This window comes from Nerophis lumbriciformis, linkage group LG10 (assembly GCF_033978685.3).
Source record: "Nerophis lumbriciformis linkage group LG10, RoL_Nlum_v2.1, whole genome shotgun sequence".
In the NCBI taxonomy this organism is placed as follows: domain Eukaryota; kingdom Metazoa; phylum Chordata; class Actinopteri; order Syngnathiformes; family Syngnathidae; genus Nerophis; species Nerophis lumbriciformis.
Genome location: NC_084557.2, coordinates 4,767,501 through 4,784,651, shown reverse-complemented (window position 1 = coordinate 4,784,651; position 17,151 = coordinate 4,767,501). Strand labels below are relative to the sequence as shown.

The following is a 17,151-nucleotide window of genomic DNA, read 5'->3' as shown; positions in this document are numbered from 1 at the left end:
ATATATATATATATATATATTACACACACACACACACACACACACACACACACACACACACACACACACACACACACACACACACACACACACACACACACACATTATGTATTTATTTTGATGGGCTGCAATTATTGAAGGGTTCCATAAAAGATGATGTGTTAGTCCCATGAACCTCTTGTCATAAGTGCAACCTGTCCAGACTTTTCTTGTGTCTTTCCTTTTCAGTTTGGGCTCCTGTCGCTCTGACGGTGGTCCTGGTGGCCGCAGCAACCCTGTGCAAAGAGCAGGGCATCACCGTGGTGGGCATCTGCTGCGTCTACGAGGTCTTCGTGGCACAAGGGGTAAGCGCTGGCACATGGCCGGTTGAAACGAGGAGTTAAGACGCTGACATCTTTCCTCAGTTCACTTTACCCGTGTTGCTGGACACGCTGCGCCAAGCGCTGCAGGGCAAAGGCGCCTTCCCCTACGGCGTCCTCCAAATGCTGCTCAAGCTCATCGTCCTGGTCATCAGCACGCTGCTGCTCGTCATCGTCCGCGTGCAGGTCATCCAGTCCCAGCTGCCCGTCTTCACCAGGTAGGAGGCTTCATGTGAACTAGAGTAAAGAGGGATGCAGTCTGGCACATTCTGATGGAAGAAACAAACAAAACAGTTTTTGCAGACAGGTGGCACTCCAACCCCTGGCCCTATGAGACTAGGATCCACCCACTGTGCCCATATTTGGCATCGTGACGTACGTCGGTATCGACAAAAATATATCCACAGATACAATATGTACACTTATGATATTAAGTCTATTAAAAAGTAGATAGCAATAACCACTGCTCACATGCCCCCCCCCCATTATCTTTTATTGTATGCTGGTGTAACAGGTACGTTAGCTAGTATAGTAGACGTTCTCAATATTTGGGCTAATCAGAAGTCTAGATTAAGACTCGGAGAGAGTAGGACAGACACAATTAAATGCTTTAAATTATACTGGTGTTATTTGAATATGTACAGTGCAACAAATAGTGGACAGACATTGATAGGAATGGCCATTCAAAACAAAAGAAAAAAACAGCAAGGGTTCAGGTAATTCATAACAGGTAGTATCAAAAGTTCTTAAAAGGTCATATGAGACTGATCACAGTCCATATGCGCATTCAGAGTTCATACAGCCACATGGTTTGGGGTTGTGGATATGGCAGTTTGTAGTGAGAGTTCAGTTTATGGGCAGGGTGTGTATGAGGTAGTGCAAAGGGCCGCAGAGCAATGAGGTGCGAGGCAAGGGGTTCGGCTATAAGCCGCCTACCGGTCCGACCAGAGCAGGTGGAGTTCAGGGGTTGAGAGGTGGAGATCCTTGGGCTCAGGCTCGAGGCCTATCTACAGCTCGCCATCCAAGACTTAGGGACCTGGCCTGCGTAAGCACAGGACCCGAAGTTCAATCAATGTGCGCACATAAACATCAACATTAAGTCATCTATCGTTCGACCTTCAATAGATAAGTTACACTTATTATTATCATTATTAGCTATAATACTGCTAACATTAACAATATTTAAACAATCACATTCTTGTATAAAATAAACACGACAGTACACAGTGTTGTCACTATGACGGGAGTACCGTATTTTCCGCACTATAAGGCGCACCGGATTATTAGCCGCACCTTCAATGAATGGCATATTTCATAACTTTGTCCACCAATAAGCCGCCCCGGACTATAAGCCGCGCCTACGCTGCGCTAAAGGGAATGTCAAAAAAACAGTCAGATAGGTCAGTCAAACTTTAATAATATATTGAAAACCAGCGTTCTAACAACTCTGTCCCAAAATGTACGCAAATGTGCAATCACAAACATAGTAAAATTCAAAATAGTGCAGAGCAATAGCAACATAATGTTGCTCGAACGTTAATGTCACAACACACAAAATAAACATAGCGCTCACTTTCTGAAGTTATTCTTCATTCGTAAATCCTTCGTCTTCGGTGTCCGAAGTGAAAAGTTGGGCAAATGTGAGATCCAAAATGGACGGTTCCGTCTCGTCGAAGTCATCGGAGTCAGTGTCACTGTTATCCAGCAGTTCTGTGAATCCTGCCTTCCGGAAAGCTCGGACCACAGTTGTGACCGAAATATCTGCCCAGGCATTTACGATCCACTGGCAGATGTTGGCGTCGTCTGGCGCTGCCTCCGTCTTAGTGAATGTGTGTTCGCCTTCTGTCATCCATTGTTCCCACGCAGTTAGCAGTCTAGCTTCGAATGCCCTGTTGACACCAATATCTAGCGGCTGGAGGTCTTTTGTCAATCCACCCGGAATGACGGCGAGTATTGAATTAAGCGCGTAAGCGTGTCTCTTAAAGTGATGTTATGAGCTAGCAAATATAACAACTACACTACCCAGCATGCAACGATAGTTACGAGCATGCGCGGTAGCCCTGAGAAGCGTTGTTGTATGCTGGCAGTTAGAATGTGGTTATGAGCACGCTGTGAGTAAACGTTGAGAACTCAGTTAACACGCCTCGTCTGCATTATTTATAATTAGACAGACAACACACTTAATAGGAGCCATTTTGGGGTCTTTACATAAACACACAAATGGAAATGAAACGTCACATATCCCAGCATGCACCGCGCGCTTCTTCTTCTTCCGGGGGCGGGTGGTTGCTTACAGTACAAGAAGAAGCGCTTCCTGTTCTATGGGGGCGGGTGCTTACCTTGGCGGTTGCTTGCGTAGAAGAAGAAGCGCTTCCTGCTCTACCGGGAAAAAAGATGGCGGCTGTTTACCGAAGTTGCGAGAACGAAACTTTATGAAAATGAATCTTAATATTTATCCATATATAAAGCGCACCGGGTTAAAAGCCGCACTGTCAGCTTTTGAGTAAATTTGTGGTTTTTAGGTGCGGCTAATGGTGCGGAAAATACGGTAACATTAACAATAACAGTGACGTCACTATGACGTGTGTAACCGCACACCAGCGGCAGTATTCATTCATTGTCTTTACCATAGCATAAAAAGTGCAAATGGCCTTAAAACGCCACAACACTCAGTTACCATATGTAAATACCCAAAATAAAGACTCGACATAAATATAAATTCAATCGGATCAGAAACATTGGAGGAAACGGGATTAAAACCCGATGCTAACCGCTAATATTAGCAAACAGATTCACTTACCAACTTGGCTTAATATCTTATCATCGACACACTCTCTCGTCGCAACACGTCCCTGATGTTCGGCACCTACAAGTTTACAATTAGTTGTAAAATGTTGGACGGTTGTTTTTACAATATGCAAGCAAACGACAACTTTAAAACATACCGGCTTCATATGTCCCCAGGTTTAGCCACCGCACCTGGCAGCCTTCTCGGAATGCTGGATATTATAGAGGGTGATTGTCTGCAGCGGGTCACGTGAGCGTGTGTGTTAAACTCGCGAGATTAAACGTGGGAACGGCGCAGGTAATATGAGGACATGCCATGAGAGGAAATATGGCTTATTTCCCACCCGTGTTACACCGGGAATTCCAGTTTTTGTCCTTCTTTCCTGGAGTCTTCCTCCTGTTTTAGCTACTGCAGCGATCACTCGTCACGCCTCTGTTCGCAACACTCGCACAAAGTTTGAGTCCAAAATTTTGACAGACACGGAAGGACATGAAGATGATTGAAAACATTTCAAAAATTCAAACTTTATGTAAATACTAGGGGTGTAATGGTACGTGTATTTGTATTGAACCGTTTTGATACGGGGGTTCCGGTTCGGTTCGGAGGTGTACCGAACGAGTTTCCACACGGACATATTAAGTAGCGTAACGCACGTTGTGTAAACAATGCACACCGAGGCACAACACACGGCATGCTAGCAGCTAACGGGCTACGATACGTCCTCTTTTCACCGGACATGTCCTCTTTTGCGGAGCTGTCAGGGCGGAGTTTCTTAAATGCCTCAAATGTCCGGCATTTTGAGTTAGGGTTGCGTGTATTTTCAATGTACATTCAGGGTTAAGAAGGGGTTAAAAACAAAGCAAATTTGCGCAGCAGCATTGGTGAGGGAGGGGCAGAGACAGAGAGAGAGAGAGAGAGTTATGATAAACGCGCATGCGTCGCCAGGCTCTGCTTTTTATCCATAGATTTATCACATTTAATTTTTTATTATCTATAGCAGGGGTGTCAAAAGTGTGCCCCGGAGGCCATTTGCGGCTAATGTTTTAAAGGCCCACGGCACATTCTAAAAATACTATCAAAATAAACAAAAACATAACAAAAGTGAAATAAAAAAGCTTAAAGGTTTAATTTAATTTAGAAAAAGTTGCAATGTTGACTAATAAAACAAAGCTGTTTTTTTTTCTTTCAAACTGTCATTGCTCAAAACATAATATTGAATCAAAATCAATGTTATTATGAATTATTGACCTATCCAAGGTTCCCATTACTTCACATCAAATATTCCACCAAGAAAAATATTTTTGGTGGAAGATTTTGCAAATTTGGTAATAAATAACCCAAAAATGTATATTTTGTCGTTTTCTTACTGAAAATGAACCGAACCGTGACCTCTAAACCGAGGTACAGTACGTACCGAACCGAAATTTTTGTGTACCGTTACACCCATCGTAAATACCTTGACAAATATGAGATGACTATATAAGTACAGAAGAGCAGGCAGCAGCTCACACATTCTCATACTTTCTGGAAGAAATGATGTCAGTCATCTTTGAAAAAAATGTCTCAACTACAATCTACGTGAAGAAGCCCAGAATTGTTTTTATTGAAATGTTTGCCATATTTAGAAATGCAACATTTCATATCAATCATAGCGTATTAAGAAATCATTGATGTAAGTTGTTACATATTGAAAACGGGAAGTGAACATTTGTGTTAGTAATTGCTGTGAAGTGGAAAAGGTGAAGGATGAAATAAGCTTTGCTTCATCCTACTCCTTTTCAGACATCCATCCATCCATTTTCTACCGCTTGTCCCTTTTGGGGTCGCGGGGGGGGTGCTGGAGCCTATCTCAGCTGCATAAGGACGGAAGGCGGGGTACACCCTGGACAAGTCGCCATCTCATCGCAGGGCCAACACAGATAGACAGACATGTAAAATTAAATGAAAATATGTAAAATATGTCAAGTATCATATTGAAACTGTATGGCTGGGTTGCATATGACGCCACGTCCGGTTTTCTTCTTCACGTCGCGATGGTCAAGCAGCTTGAGCGTAGCATTAAAACAAGTGAGAGTGAGTGTAGAGTTTGAGCAGTTGTTCTGTTTTTGGCTGTTCCAGTCGTTCAAACAGAGAGATAGGAAAGAACTTTGAGAGAGTCCGGAAAGAAGTGGTTCATAAAGTCAGGCATAAAGGAAATGGCTCTTAAAAAGATCACTTTCATCATCTTGTGGAATACAATCGGACAGCTTGTGTCTGCAGAGATCACTTTGTAAAATCTTTGAACATTTTGATTTGTTTGAGAAACTTTCTGTGACGCAATCCAGTTTACTCTCTACTATATTAGTAGACTGGGATGAGAATCAGCACCTCCAAGTCCGAGTCCATGGTTCTCGCCCGGAAAAGGGTGGAGTGCCATCTCCGGGTTGGGGAGGAGACCCTTGCCCCAAGTGGAGGAGTTCAAGTACCTCGGAGTCTTGTTCACGAGTGAGGGAAGAGTGGATCGTGAGATCGACAGGCGGATCGGTGCGGCGTCTTCAGTAATGCGGACGCTGTATCGATCCGTTGTGGTGAAGAAGGAGCTGAGCCGGAAGGCAAAGCTCTCAATTTACCGGTCGATCTACGTTCCCATCCTCACCTATGGTCATGAGCTTTGGGTTATGACCGAAAGGACAAGATCACGGGTACAAGCGGCCCAAATGAATTTCCTCCGCCGGGTGGCGGGTCTCTCCCTTAGAGATAGGGTGAGAAGCTCTGTCATCCGGGAGGAGCTCAAAGTAAAGCCGCTGCTCCTCCACATCGAGAGGAGCCAGATGAGGTGATTCGGGCATCTGGTCAGGATGCCACCCGAGCGCCTCCCTAGGGAGGTGTTTAGGGCACGTCCGACCGGTAGGAGGCCACCAGGAAGACTCAGGACACGTTGGGAAGACTATGTCTCCCGGCTGGCCTGGGAACGCCTCGGGATCCCCCGGGAGGAGCTGGACGAAGTGGCTGGGGAGAGGGAAGTCTGGGCTTCCCTGCTTAGGCTGCTGCCCCCGCGACCCGACCTCGGATAAGCGGAAGAAGATGGATGGATGGATATATTAGTAGTGTTTGAGAGCAGAACTAAACGTAAAAATGTGACAATTAGTTTGTGTTGTTTTGTGTTTGCTACGCCTAAATATAACTAGAAGACCTTCTTGTGCAAATTAACTAACGTTATGTTAAGTCCTAGTAATAAATATTGTGATTGTTGGTCCAATCCACCCTATTTTGTAATTTTGCGTTTTCATAACAAAGCTTAGTTGTTGTGCAGGAAAAACAAGTGCTTTATTCGACAGGGATGACCACATTATAGCGTCTTTGGTGCTATTTGTTAGCATCAAGAAAATATCCTTAATAGTATTAATAAAGTAGATGAATAAAGCTCTCGCTTAATGTTGATAAAACAAATTGTATTTTATTTTGTTGTAATAAAAACCGGACAAATACTGAGCACTGCCATATCAACATCAATGGGCAGGAAATACAGAGAGTGAACTCCACAAAATTCCTGGGGGTCATCATTGACGAATAACTCAATTTCAAATGTCACATTAGCCATCTGTTAAACAAATTATCCAAATATGTTGGCCTGTTCTTTCACCTTTGTCATTATCTTCCTCTTAATGCTCTACTTACTCTATACAAAACTCTCTTTAAACCACATCTAAACTACTGTAATGTCATCTGGTGCTTACTTGCCAACCTTGAGACCTCCGATTTCGGGAGGTAGGGGGCGTGGTCGGGGGTCGGGGGTGGTTCGGGGCGTGGTTCGGGGCGTGGTTGAGGGCGTGGTTAAGAGGGGACGAGTATATTGACAGCTAGAATTCACCAAGTCAAGTATTTCATACATATATATATACATACACACATATACATATATATATATATATATACCCATCCATCCATCCATTTTCTACCGCTTATTCCCTTTGGGGTCGCGGGGGGCGCTGGAGCCTATCTCAGCTACAATCGGGCGGAAGGCGGGGTACACCCTGGACAAGTCGCCACCTCATCGCAGGGCCAACACAGATAGACAGACAACATTCACACTCACATCCACACACTAGGGCCAATTTAGTGTTGCCAATCAACTTATCCCCAGGTGCATGTCTTTGGAAGTGGGAGGAAGCCGGAGTACCCGGAGGGAACCCACGCAGTCACGGGGAGAACATGCAAACTCCACACAGAAAGATCCCGAGCCCGGGATTGAACCCAAGACTACTCAGGACCTTCGTATTGTGAGGCAGATGCACTAACCCCTCTGCCACCGTGAAGCCCATATATATATATATATATATATATATATATATATATATATATATATATATATATATATTATATATATATACACATACACATATATATATATATATATATATATATCTCTACATCCTGAAAATATGCAAATAAAACTGTGTTTAGATAATTGATACTTCAAACTTGCATAAATAAATCTTAAGGAATATAACATAACTTGGCTTCTGAGAGCTTCAAAATGTAATGAATAAAATGCTAAAGTTGTTAGCAAGCAATTATTTTAATAATTAAATATGGTCATTTTAAATGAATTATTATGATAATTTAAAATTAATTATTTCAAATATGTTTATTTTAATGTATAATTCTAATGCCTGGATGTAATAAGGAGTCAGAAAAAATATAATAAAAATACAATTAATTTTGATGTTTTTAGCAAAATATAGTAAAAATGTATTTACCGTATTTTCCGCACCATAAGCCGCCCTGGGTTATAAGCCGCGCCTTCAATGAACGGCATATTTCAAAACTTTGTCCACCTATAAGCCGCCCCGTGTTATAAGCCGCATCTAACTGCGCTAAAGGGAATGTCAAAAAAACAGTCAGATAGGTCAGTCAAACTTTAATAATATATTAAAAACCAGCGTTCTAACAACTCTGTTCACTCCCAAAATGTACGGTAATGTGCAAATGTGCAATCACAAACATAGTAAAATTCAAAATAGTGCAGAGCAATAGCAATGTCACAACACACAAAATAAACATAACGCTCACTTTCTGAAGTTATTCTTCATTCATAAATCCCTCGAATTCTTCTCCTTCGGTGTCCGAATTAAAAAGTTGGGCGAATACGGGATCCAAAATGGCCGGCTCCGTCTCGTCGAAGTCATCAGAGTCAATGTTGCTATTGTTGTCCAGCAGTTCCGTGAATCCTGCCTTCCGGAAAGTTCGGACCACAGTTGAGACCGATATATCCGCCCAGGCATTTACAATCCACTGGCAGATGTTGGCGTATGTCGTCCGGCGCTGTCTCCCTGTCTTAGTGGCGCAGGTCATCTTGTTGCTTCAATTCTCTTGCTGCTGCTCTATTTCCGTGTTCTACTGCGTGACTTATTGCCTTGAGTTTGAATTCTGCGTTGTACGCGTGTCTCTTAATAGGAGCCATTTTGTGGTCTTTACAGATGTAAACACACAAATGAAATGAAACGTAATATCCGCGCGCTTCTTCTTCTTCTACGGGGGCGGGTGGTTGCTTACAGTAGAAGAAGAAGCGCTTCCTCTTCTATGGGGGCGGGTGCTTACCTTGGCGGTTGCTTACCGTAGAAGAAGAAGCGCTTCCTCTTCTACGGGGAAAAAAGATGGCGGCTGTTTACCGTAGTTGCGAGACCTAAACTTTATGAAAATTAATCTTAATATTAATCCATATATAAAGCGCACCGGGTTATAAGCCGCACTGTCAGCTTTTGAGTAAATTTGTGGTTTTTAGGTGCGGCTAATAGTGCGGAAAATACGGTAGTTTTAAAAAGAATAATTAATAAATATATTTATTTGTAGGTAAGATAGACATAATAATACAATTTATCTCTAGTCTGGATGATTTATTTCTTGTCACCCAGTTGTCCTCTCGTCGTGAAAAAAGGCTGTCCTCACTCAGGTCCGCATGGAGCTGGAGGGGGCGTGGCCTCCAGCTCTGGCTGAAAATCGGGAGATTTTCGGGAGATATTTTGTCCCGGGAGGTTTTCGGGAGAGGCACTGAATTTCGGGAGTCTCCCGGAAAATTCGGGAGGGTTGGCAATTATGATCTGGTGGTAACACCTTCCCTACCTACCTTCACAAATTAGAATCCATGCAAAAGAAAATCAGACGGGCCGTGTCATGGTCCAAGTTTAATGCCCCCACTCGACATCTATTCCATAATTATCATCTCTTAAGACTGACAAGAGTTCAGTATTTATCACAATGCTTGTCTAACCCAGTGTTTTTCAACCACTGTGCCGCGGCACTAGTGTGCCGTGGGAGATTATCTAATTTCACCCATTTGGGTTAAAAATGTTTTTTGCAAACCAGTAATTATAGTCTGCAAATTAAGTGTTGTTGTTGAGTGTCTGTGCTGTCTAGAGCTCGGCAGAGTAACCGTGTAATACTCTTTCATATCAGTAGGTGGCAGCAGGTAGCTAATTGCTTTGTAGATGTCGGAAACAGCGGGAGGCAGTGTGCAGGTATAAAAGGTGTCTAATGCTTAAACCAAAAATAAACAAAAGGTGAGTGCCGCTAAGAAAAGGCTTGAAGATTAGGGAAGGTTATGCAGAACGAAACTAAAACTGAACTGGCTACAAAGTTCTGTACTGGGACCAAAATTGTTTTTATTGTACAGGTAAAAGCCAGTAAATTAGAATATTTTGAAAAACTTGATTTATTTCAGTAATTGCATTCAAAAGGTGTAACTTGTACATTATATTTATTCATTGCACACAGACTGATGCATTCAAATGTTTATTTCATTTAATTTTGATGATTTGAAGTGGCAACAAATGAAAATCCAAAATTCCGTGTGTCACAAAATTAGAATATTACTTAAGGCTAATACAAAAAAGGGATTTTTAGAAATGTTGGCCAACTGAAAAGTATGAAAATGAAAAATATGAGCATGTACAATACTCAATACTTGGTTGGAGCTCCTTTTGCCTCAATTACTGCGTTAATGCGGCGTGGCATGGAGTCGATGAGTTTCTGGCACTGCTCAGGTGTTATGAGAGCCCAGGTTGCTCTGATAGTGGCCTTCAACTCTTCTGCATTTTTGGGTCTGGCATTCTGCATCTTCCTTTTCACAATACCCCACAGATTTTCTATGGGGCTAAGGTCAGGGGAGTTGGCGGGCCAATTTAGAACAGAAATACCATGGTCCGTAAACCAGGCACGGGTAGATTTTGCGCTGTGTGCAGGCGCCAAGTCCTGTTGGAACTTGAAATCTCCATCTCCATAGAGCAGGTCAGCAGCAGGAAGCATGAAGTGCTCTAAAACTTGCTGGTAGACGGCTGCGTTGACCCTGGATCTCAGGAAACAGAGTGGACCGACACCAGCAGATGACATGGCACCCCAAACCATCACTGATGGTGGAAACTTTACACTAGACTTCAGGCAACGTGGATCCTGTGCCTCTCCTGTCTTCCTCCAGACTCTGGGACCTCGATTTCCAAAGGAAATGCAAAATTTGCATGGTTGGGTGATGGTTTGGGGTGCCATGTCATCTGCTGGTGTCGGTCCACTCTGTTTCCTGAGATCCAGGGTCAACGCAGCCGTCTACCAGCAAGTTTTAGAGCACTTCATGCTTCCTGCTGCTGACCTGCTCTATGGAGATGGAGATTTCAAGTTCCAACAGGACTTGGCGCCTGCACACAGCGCAAAATCTACCCGTGCCTGGTTTACGGACCATGGTATTTCTGTTCTAAATTGGCCCGCCAACTCCCCTGACCTTAGCCCCATAGAAAATCTGTGGGGTATTGTGAAAAGGAAGATGCAGAATGCCAGACCCAAAAACGCAGAAGAGTTGAAGGCCACTATCAGAGCCACCTGGGCTCTCATAACACCTGAGCAGTGCCAGAAACTCATCGACTCCATGCCACGCCGCATTAACGCAGTAATTGAGGCAAAAGGAGCTCCAACCAAGTATTGAGTATTGTACATGCTCATATTTTTCATTTTCATACTTTTCAGTTGGCCAACATTTCTAAAAATCCCTTTTTTGTATTAGCCTTAAGTAATATTCTAATTTTGTGACACACGGAATTTTGGATTTTCATTTGTTGCCACTTCAAATCATCAAAATTAAATGAAATAAACATTTGAATGCATCAGTCTGTGTGCAATGAATAAATATAATGTACAAGTTACACCTTTTGAATGCAATTACTGAGATAAATCAAGTTTTTCAAAATATTCTAATTTACTGGCTTTTACCTGTATATTAATGATATCTGCAAAATCTTTAAAAAAACTCAATTGTATTCTCTTTGCTGACGATACAAGTCTGTACTGTTCTGGGCAAGACCTTGGCCAACTCTTAGAGACTGTAGAGAGCCAACTCCACATACTAAAGCAATGGTTTGATGCCAATAAACTGTCAATCAACCTAAATAAAACAAAATATATAATTTTTGGAAATAGGAAAAATAACATACAGTGTCATATAAGAATTGATGATATGGCGATAGAAAGGGTGTATTCAACAACATTTTTGGGAATCTATATAGATGATAAATTAAATTGGAAACTGTACATAAATATACTTAAGACAAACATGGCAAAAAATGTTACATAAAATCAAAAACTCCGTAAATCAAAAGGCTCTTAATATGTTATATAATGCTTTCGTACTCCCTTATCTTAATTATTGTGTTGAAATCTAACAATTACAAAACAAACATCAACTCTATATTCTTACTTCAAAAGAAAGCGATTAGAATTGTAAATTATGCAGATTATCATGACCATACCAATGCTCTGTTTATTAAATTAAAGACATTAAAACTGCACGATCTTGTTGACCTCAACACTGCTATTGTGACGTACAAAGCTCATATCCACATGCTGCCTCGGTGTCTACAGGAGAGGTTCAAACCCAGAGAGAATCCCTATGACCTCAGAGGTTCAGCTGTCTTCCAGAAAGCTAAGATAAGAACAAGCTTAAAAAGTAGATGTGTTTCTGTCAGGGGGGTTCAACTGTGGAACAGCTTGGATGATTCCTTCAAATGTTCCAGGTCCATTCACACATTTAAAAAACACTTTAAGACCAATGTCTTGGAAAAATATATCACTCTTGAATCAACACAGTAGTTAATACTATGATCAATGTTAATTAAAATACTAAATGTGGGATATAAATAATAATGGAAGTATAATTGTTTGTATATACTATATAAATTGGTACAAAGGTTTAACACGCGTATAAGGATATTTCACATGCCTTTACTGTGTATATAATTGAACAGTGTTCATATTGTGTATAATGTGTATTTATAATATGTTGTACAAAAGACATTTCATAATTTTCGGAAGTTCATCTTGTACTTGACATTGTTTATAGGGTTAGGCGCTATAAGTGTTCAACTTCAGCCTAAACCCTTTCGGTCTGCAACATTTTCATTTTCAATCTATGAATGTACAACTGTTTGTTTATTTTGTTCACCATTGACCGAAGAATAATGAACTAAACTTTCTAAGTAAACAAAAACAGAATGCTGGACGACAGCAAAGACTTACTGTGGAGCAAAGACTTACTGTGGAGCTAAGACGCCGTCCACAATGTACATCCGAACATGACATGACAGTCAACAATGTCCCCACTAGAGATGCGCGGTTTGCGGGCACAACCGCGGATTATCCGCGGATCGGGCGGATGAAATTTAAAAAAGTTAGATTTTATCCGCGGGTCGGGTCGGGTCGGGTCGGGCGGTTGAAATAAAAAAAAATTAGATTTGAAATAGATTCAGGCGGGTGGCAGTTAAACCAATTCGGAAATATATATACATAGTTAAATGTTGTTACCCACATACGAAAAACGAGCAGGCACCTGCTGCATATGCCACAACAGAAGAAAAAAAAGAAAAAGAGATGGACACTTTTACGGAGCGGAGAAGGCCCCCGACGCCTCGCCGGGGTCCGGGACCGAGGCCCCTTCCCCCGAGAGGGCCCCACTGGGAGCCGTAGCTGAGGCGATCCGCGAGTAGGGCCCGACGCACGTCCAGGGTCACCACCGCGCCCACCGCACCGACACCCCGCCTCGTCCGCCTTCGCCGCGGCCGGCGTCACGCGCAGCAGATAAGCAGCTTACCTGCCCGCCACCCCCGTGGCCGGGGGCTCGTAATAGGGGTCACTCCGCGCGCTCCGCCCGCGCACCTTACCTGCCCGCCACCCCTGTTGCCGGGGGCGCGTAACAGGGGTCACTCCGCATGCAGTGCGCTCACGAAAGGGGTGGGGCTCACCCTGGTTGATATAGACAGCAGGACGGTGGCCATGGACGTCGGAACCCGCTAAGGAGTGTGTAACAACCCACCTGCCGAATCAACTAGCCCTGAAAATGGATGGCGCTGGAGCGTTGGGCCCATACCCGGCCGTCGCCGGCAGCGAGATGCGCTTGGAGGTGCGCTCAGCGCGGCTACCATATGATTGCGCACTGGTGTGCGTCTGGGTCGTGACAGCGTGGCACGCGAATGTCTGTGCTGCATTGGATCAGTCTCCTTTCTTTAACAGGCAAAAGCTTTATAACCTCACTAATGCCTTGCATCGTCTATATTAGATATATAACAACGGGCGGGTGCGGGCGGATGGCGGGCGGGTGCGGTTCTGATCAAATGTTACATCGGGTGGATGGCGGATGGTTGACGACTTTCTGATGCGGTTGCGGATGAAATAATTGCCTATCCGCGCATCTCTAGTCCCCACATAGAAGGATAAAAACAACTGAAATATTCTTGATTGCTAGAACAAAGTAGATGTGGGAAATATTGTTTAAAGGAAGACATGAAACTGCTACAGGAAAATACCAAAAAAAGAGAAAAAGCCACCAAAATAGGAGCGCAAGACAAGAACCAAAACACTACACATTGGAAAACAGCAAAAAATGGCATGATGTGACAGGTGATGACAGTACACCTACTTTGAGACAAGAGCTATATTGATACATAGTTGGTTATGGTCATACTTGCCAACCCTCCCGAATTTTCCGGGAGACTCCCGAAATTCAGCGCCTCTCCCGAAAACCTCCCGGGACAAATATTCTCCCGAAAATCTCCCGATTTTCAGCCGGAGCTGGAGGCCACGCCCCCTCCAGCTCCATGCGGACCTGAGTGAGGACAGCCTTTTTTCACTACGGGAGGACAACAGGGTGACAAGAACTAAATCATCCAGACTAGAGATACATTGTATTATTATGTTTATCTTACCTAAAAATAAATAGATATTTATTAATTAACAAAAGAATAAAACTAAATACATTTTTACTACATTTTGCTAAAAACATCAAAATTAATTGTATTTTTATTTTTTTATTTTTTCTGACTCCTTATTACATCCAGCCATAGAATTTTACATTAAAATAAACATATTTGAAATAATTAATTTTAAATTATCATAATAATTCATTTAAAATGACCATATTTAATTATTAAATTAATTGCTTGTTTATCAACAACTTTAGCATTTTATTCATTACATTTTGAAGCTCTCAGAAGCCAAGTTATGTTATATTCCTTAATATTTATTTATGCAAGTTTGAAGTATCAATTATCCAAACACAGTTTTGTTTGCATATTTTCAGGATGTAGATATATATATATATATATATACATATATATGAAATACTTGACTTGGTGAATTCTAGCTGTCAATAAACTCCTCCCCTCTTAACCACGCCCCGCCCCACTCCCGACCACGCCCCCACCCCCCCACCTCCCGAAATCGGAGGTCTCAAGGTTGGCAAGTATGGTTTTGGTTTAAAGTCATATCCAACAATTGTGACAACGACTTTTTACTATTAACTGAGTTTCGTTTTTTTAATTTTGGGACGGCGTGGCGAAGTTGGTAGAGTGGCCGTGCCACCAATCGGAGGGTTGCTGGTTACTTGGGGTTCAATCCCCACCTTCTACCATCCTAGTCACGTCCGTTGTGTCCTTGGGCAAGTCACTTTACCCCTTGCTCTTGATGGCTGCTGGTTAGCGCCTTGCATGGCAGCTCCCGCCATCAGTGTGTGAATGTGTGAGTGAATGGGTGAATGTGGAAATACTGTCAAAGCGCTTTGAGTACCTTGAAGGTAGAAAAGCGCTATACAAGTATAACCCATTTATTATCATTTATTTAATGATTTCTGCTGGTGGTGTCCGGCAGTAAGTCGGACACGTTTCCGGTGAGGGTTGGACTCCGCCAAGGCTGCCCTTTGTCACCGATTCTGTTCATAACTTTTATGGACAGAATTTCTAGGCGCAGTCAAGGCGTTGAGGGGATCCGGTTTGGTGGCTGCAGGATTAGGTCTCTGCTTTTTGCAGATGATTTGGTCCTGATGGCTTCATCTGGCCAGGATCTTCAGCTCTCACTGGATCGGTTCGCAGCTGAGTGTGAAGCGACTGGGATGAGAATCAGCACCTCCAAGTCCGAGTCCATGGTTCTCGCCCGGAAAAGGGTGGAGTGCCATCTCCGGGTTGGGGAGGAGATCTTGCCCCAAGTGGAGGAGTTCAAGTACCTCGGAGTCTTGTTCACGAGTGAGGGAAGAGTGGATCGTGAGATCGACAGGCGGATCGGTGCGGCGTCTTCAGTAATGCGGACGCTGTATCGATCCGTTGTGGTGAAGAAGGAGCTGAGCCGGAAGGCAAAGCTCTCAATTTACCGGTCGATCTACGTTCCCATCCTCACCTATGGTCATGAGCTTTGGGTTATGACAGAAAGGACAAGATCACGGGTACAAGCGGCCGAAATGAGTTTCCTCCGCCGGGTGGCGGGGCTCTCCCTTAGAGATAGGGTGAGAAGCTCTGTCATCCGGGGGGAGCTCAAAGTAAAGCCGCTGCTCCTCCGCATCGAGAGGAGCCAGATGAGGTGGTTCGGGCATCTGGTCAGGATGCCACCCGAGCGCCTCCCTAAGGAGGTGTTTAGGGCATGTCCGACCGGTAGGAGGCCACGAGGAAGACCCAGGACACGTTGGGAAGACTGTGTCTCCCGGCTGGCCTGGGAACGCCTCGGGATCCCCCGGGAGGAGCTGGACGAAGTGGCTGGGGAGAGGGAAGTCTGGGCTTCCCTGCTTAGGCTGCTGCCCCCGCGACCCGACCTCGGATAAGCGGAAGAAGATGGATGGATGGATGGATGCTGGTGGTGTGCCTCCAGATATTTTCAACGCCAAAAATGTGCCTTGGCTCAGAAAAGGTTGAAAAACACTGGTCTAACCTATCAAGTCATCCACAGGCTGAATCTCAGGCTCTGTAGCTTGGTTCCTATCTTTCATCCCCAGCATGCCCACAACACTCCTAACTTTGACCTGATATCAGGTAAACATCGTCTACTGGCTTGTACTGCTCCAAGTGTTGTATGCAGGGGACCAGAGATCTGGAACCGGCTTGATGCTAGCCTCAGGATGCTGTATTCATTCTCCAACTTCAAAAAGAAAGTGAAATCATACCTATTAACCACCTATCTCTTAATGCCTCATGTGAATGGCTGGTGCTCCTTTAGAGGATTAGCATTGTCACATGTGGCTTGAGGTTAGACTACTGTTGGGTTGTGCGTGGTTGTATGTATGTATGTATGTGTATGCTTGCTTTTGTGTCTCCTATTTTGTGTTTGTCATATCGCGTTTTTGTGCTTGCCACCATGTCTCAGCATTCCATGCATATACTGACCTCTGGACCCCCTGCCAAACTCTTCTTCTAGCTTATCTGGGGGACCCTTTCACTTACCACCATCCTTAAATGGATATTCACTACTGTTGTAATCGTAATATGGTATTGTGAATAGGGATGTCCCGATCCAGGTTTTTGCACTTCCGATCCGATACCGATATTGTTTTTGCATTTCTGATCCGATACCGATACTGACCGATACTGGCCTATCCGAGCATGTATTAAAGTTTAAAGTTATTTAGCCTACTTAGTTGTCAGAATCATGTTGAAAAGGGTTTTAGTACTCTTGATAACAACTAGCCAGCTGAATTAGGGGAGTTTGAATAATACACAATGGTTGGTAACA

General features: G+C 43.5%; 1 protein-coding gene across 1 annotated transcript in view; it reads left to right on the top strand.

Annotated features, from left to right (window-relative positions):
• tmtc3 (transmembrane O-mannosyltransferase targeting cadherins 3) overlaps positions 1-17,151 on the top strand; it is a 65,124-nt gene that overhangs the window by 19,809 nt on the left and 28,164 nt on the right. The window contains exons 5-6 of the mRNA XM_061969346.2: positions 229-344; positions 405-577. Of these exons, the coding sequence (XP_061825330.2) occupies positions 229-344; positions 405-577 (289 nt within the window). The remainder of the gene's footprint in view (positions 1-228; positions 345-404; positions 578-17,151) is intronic.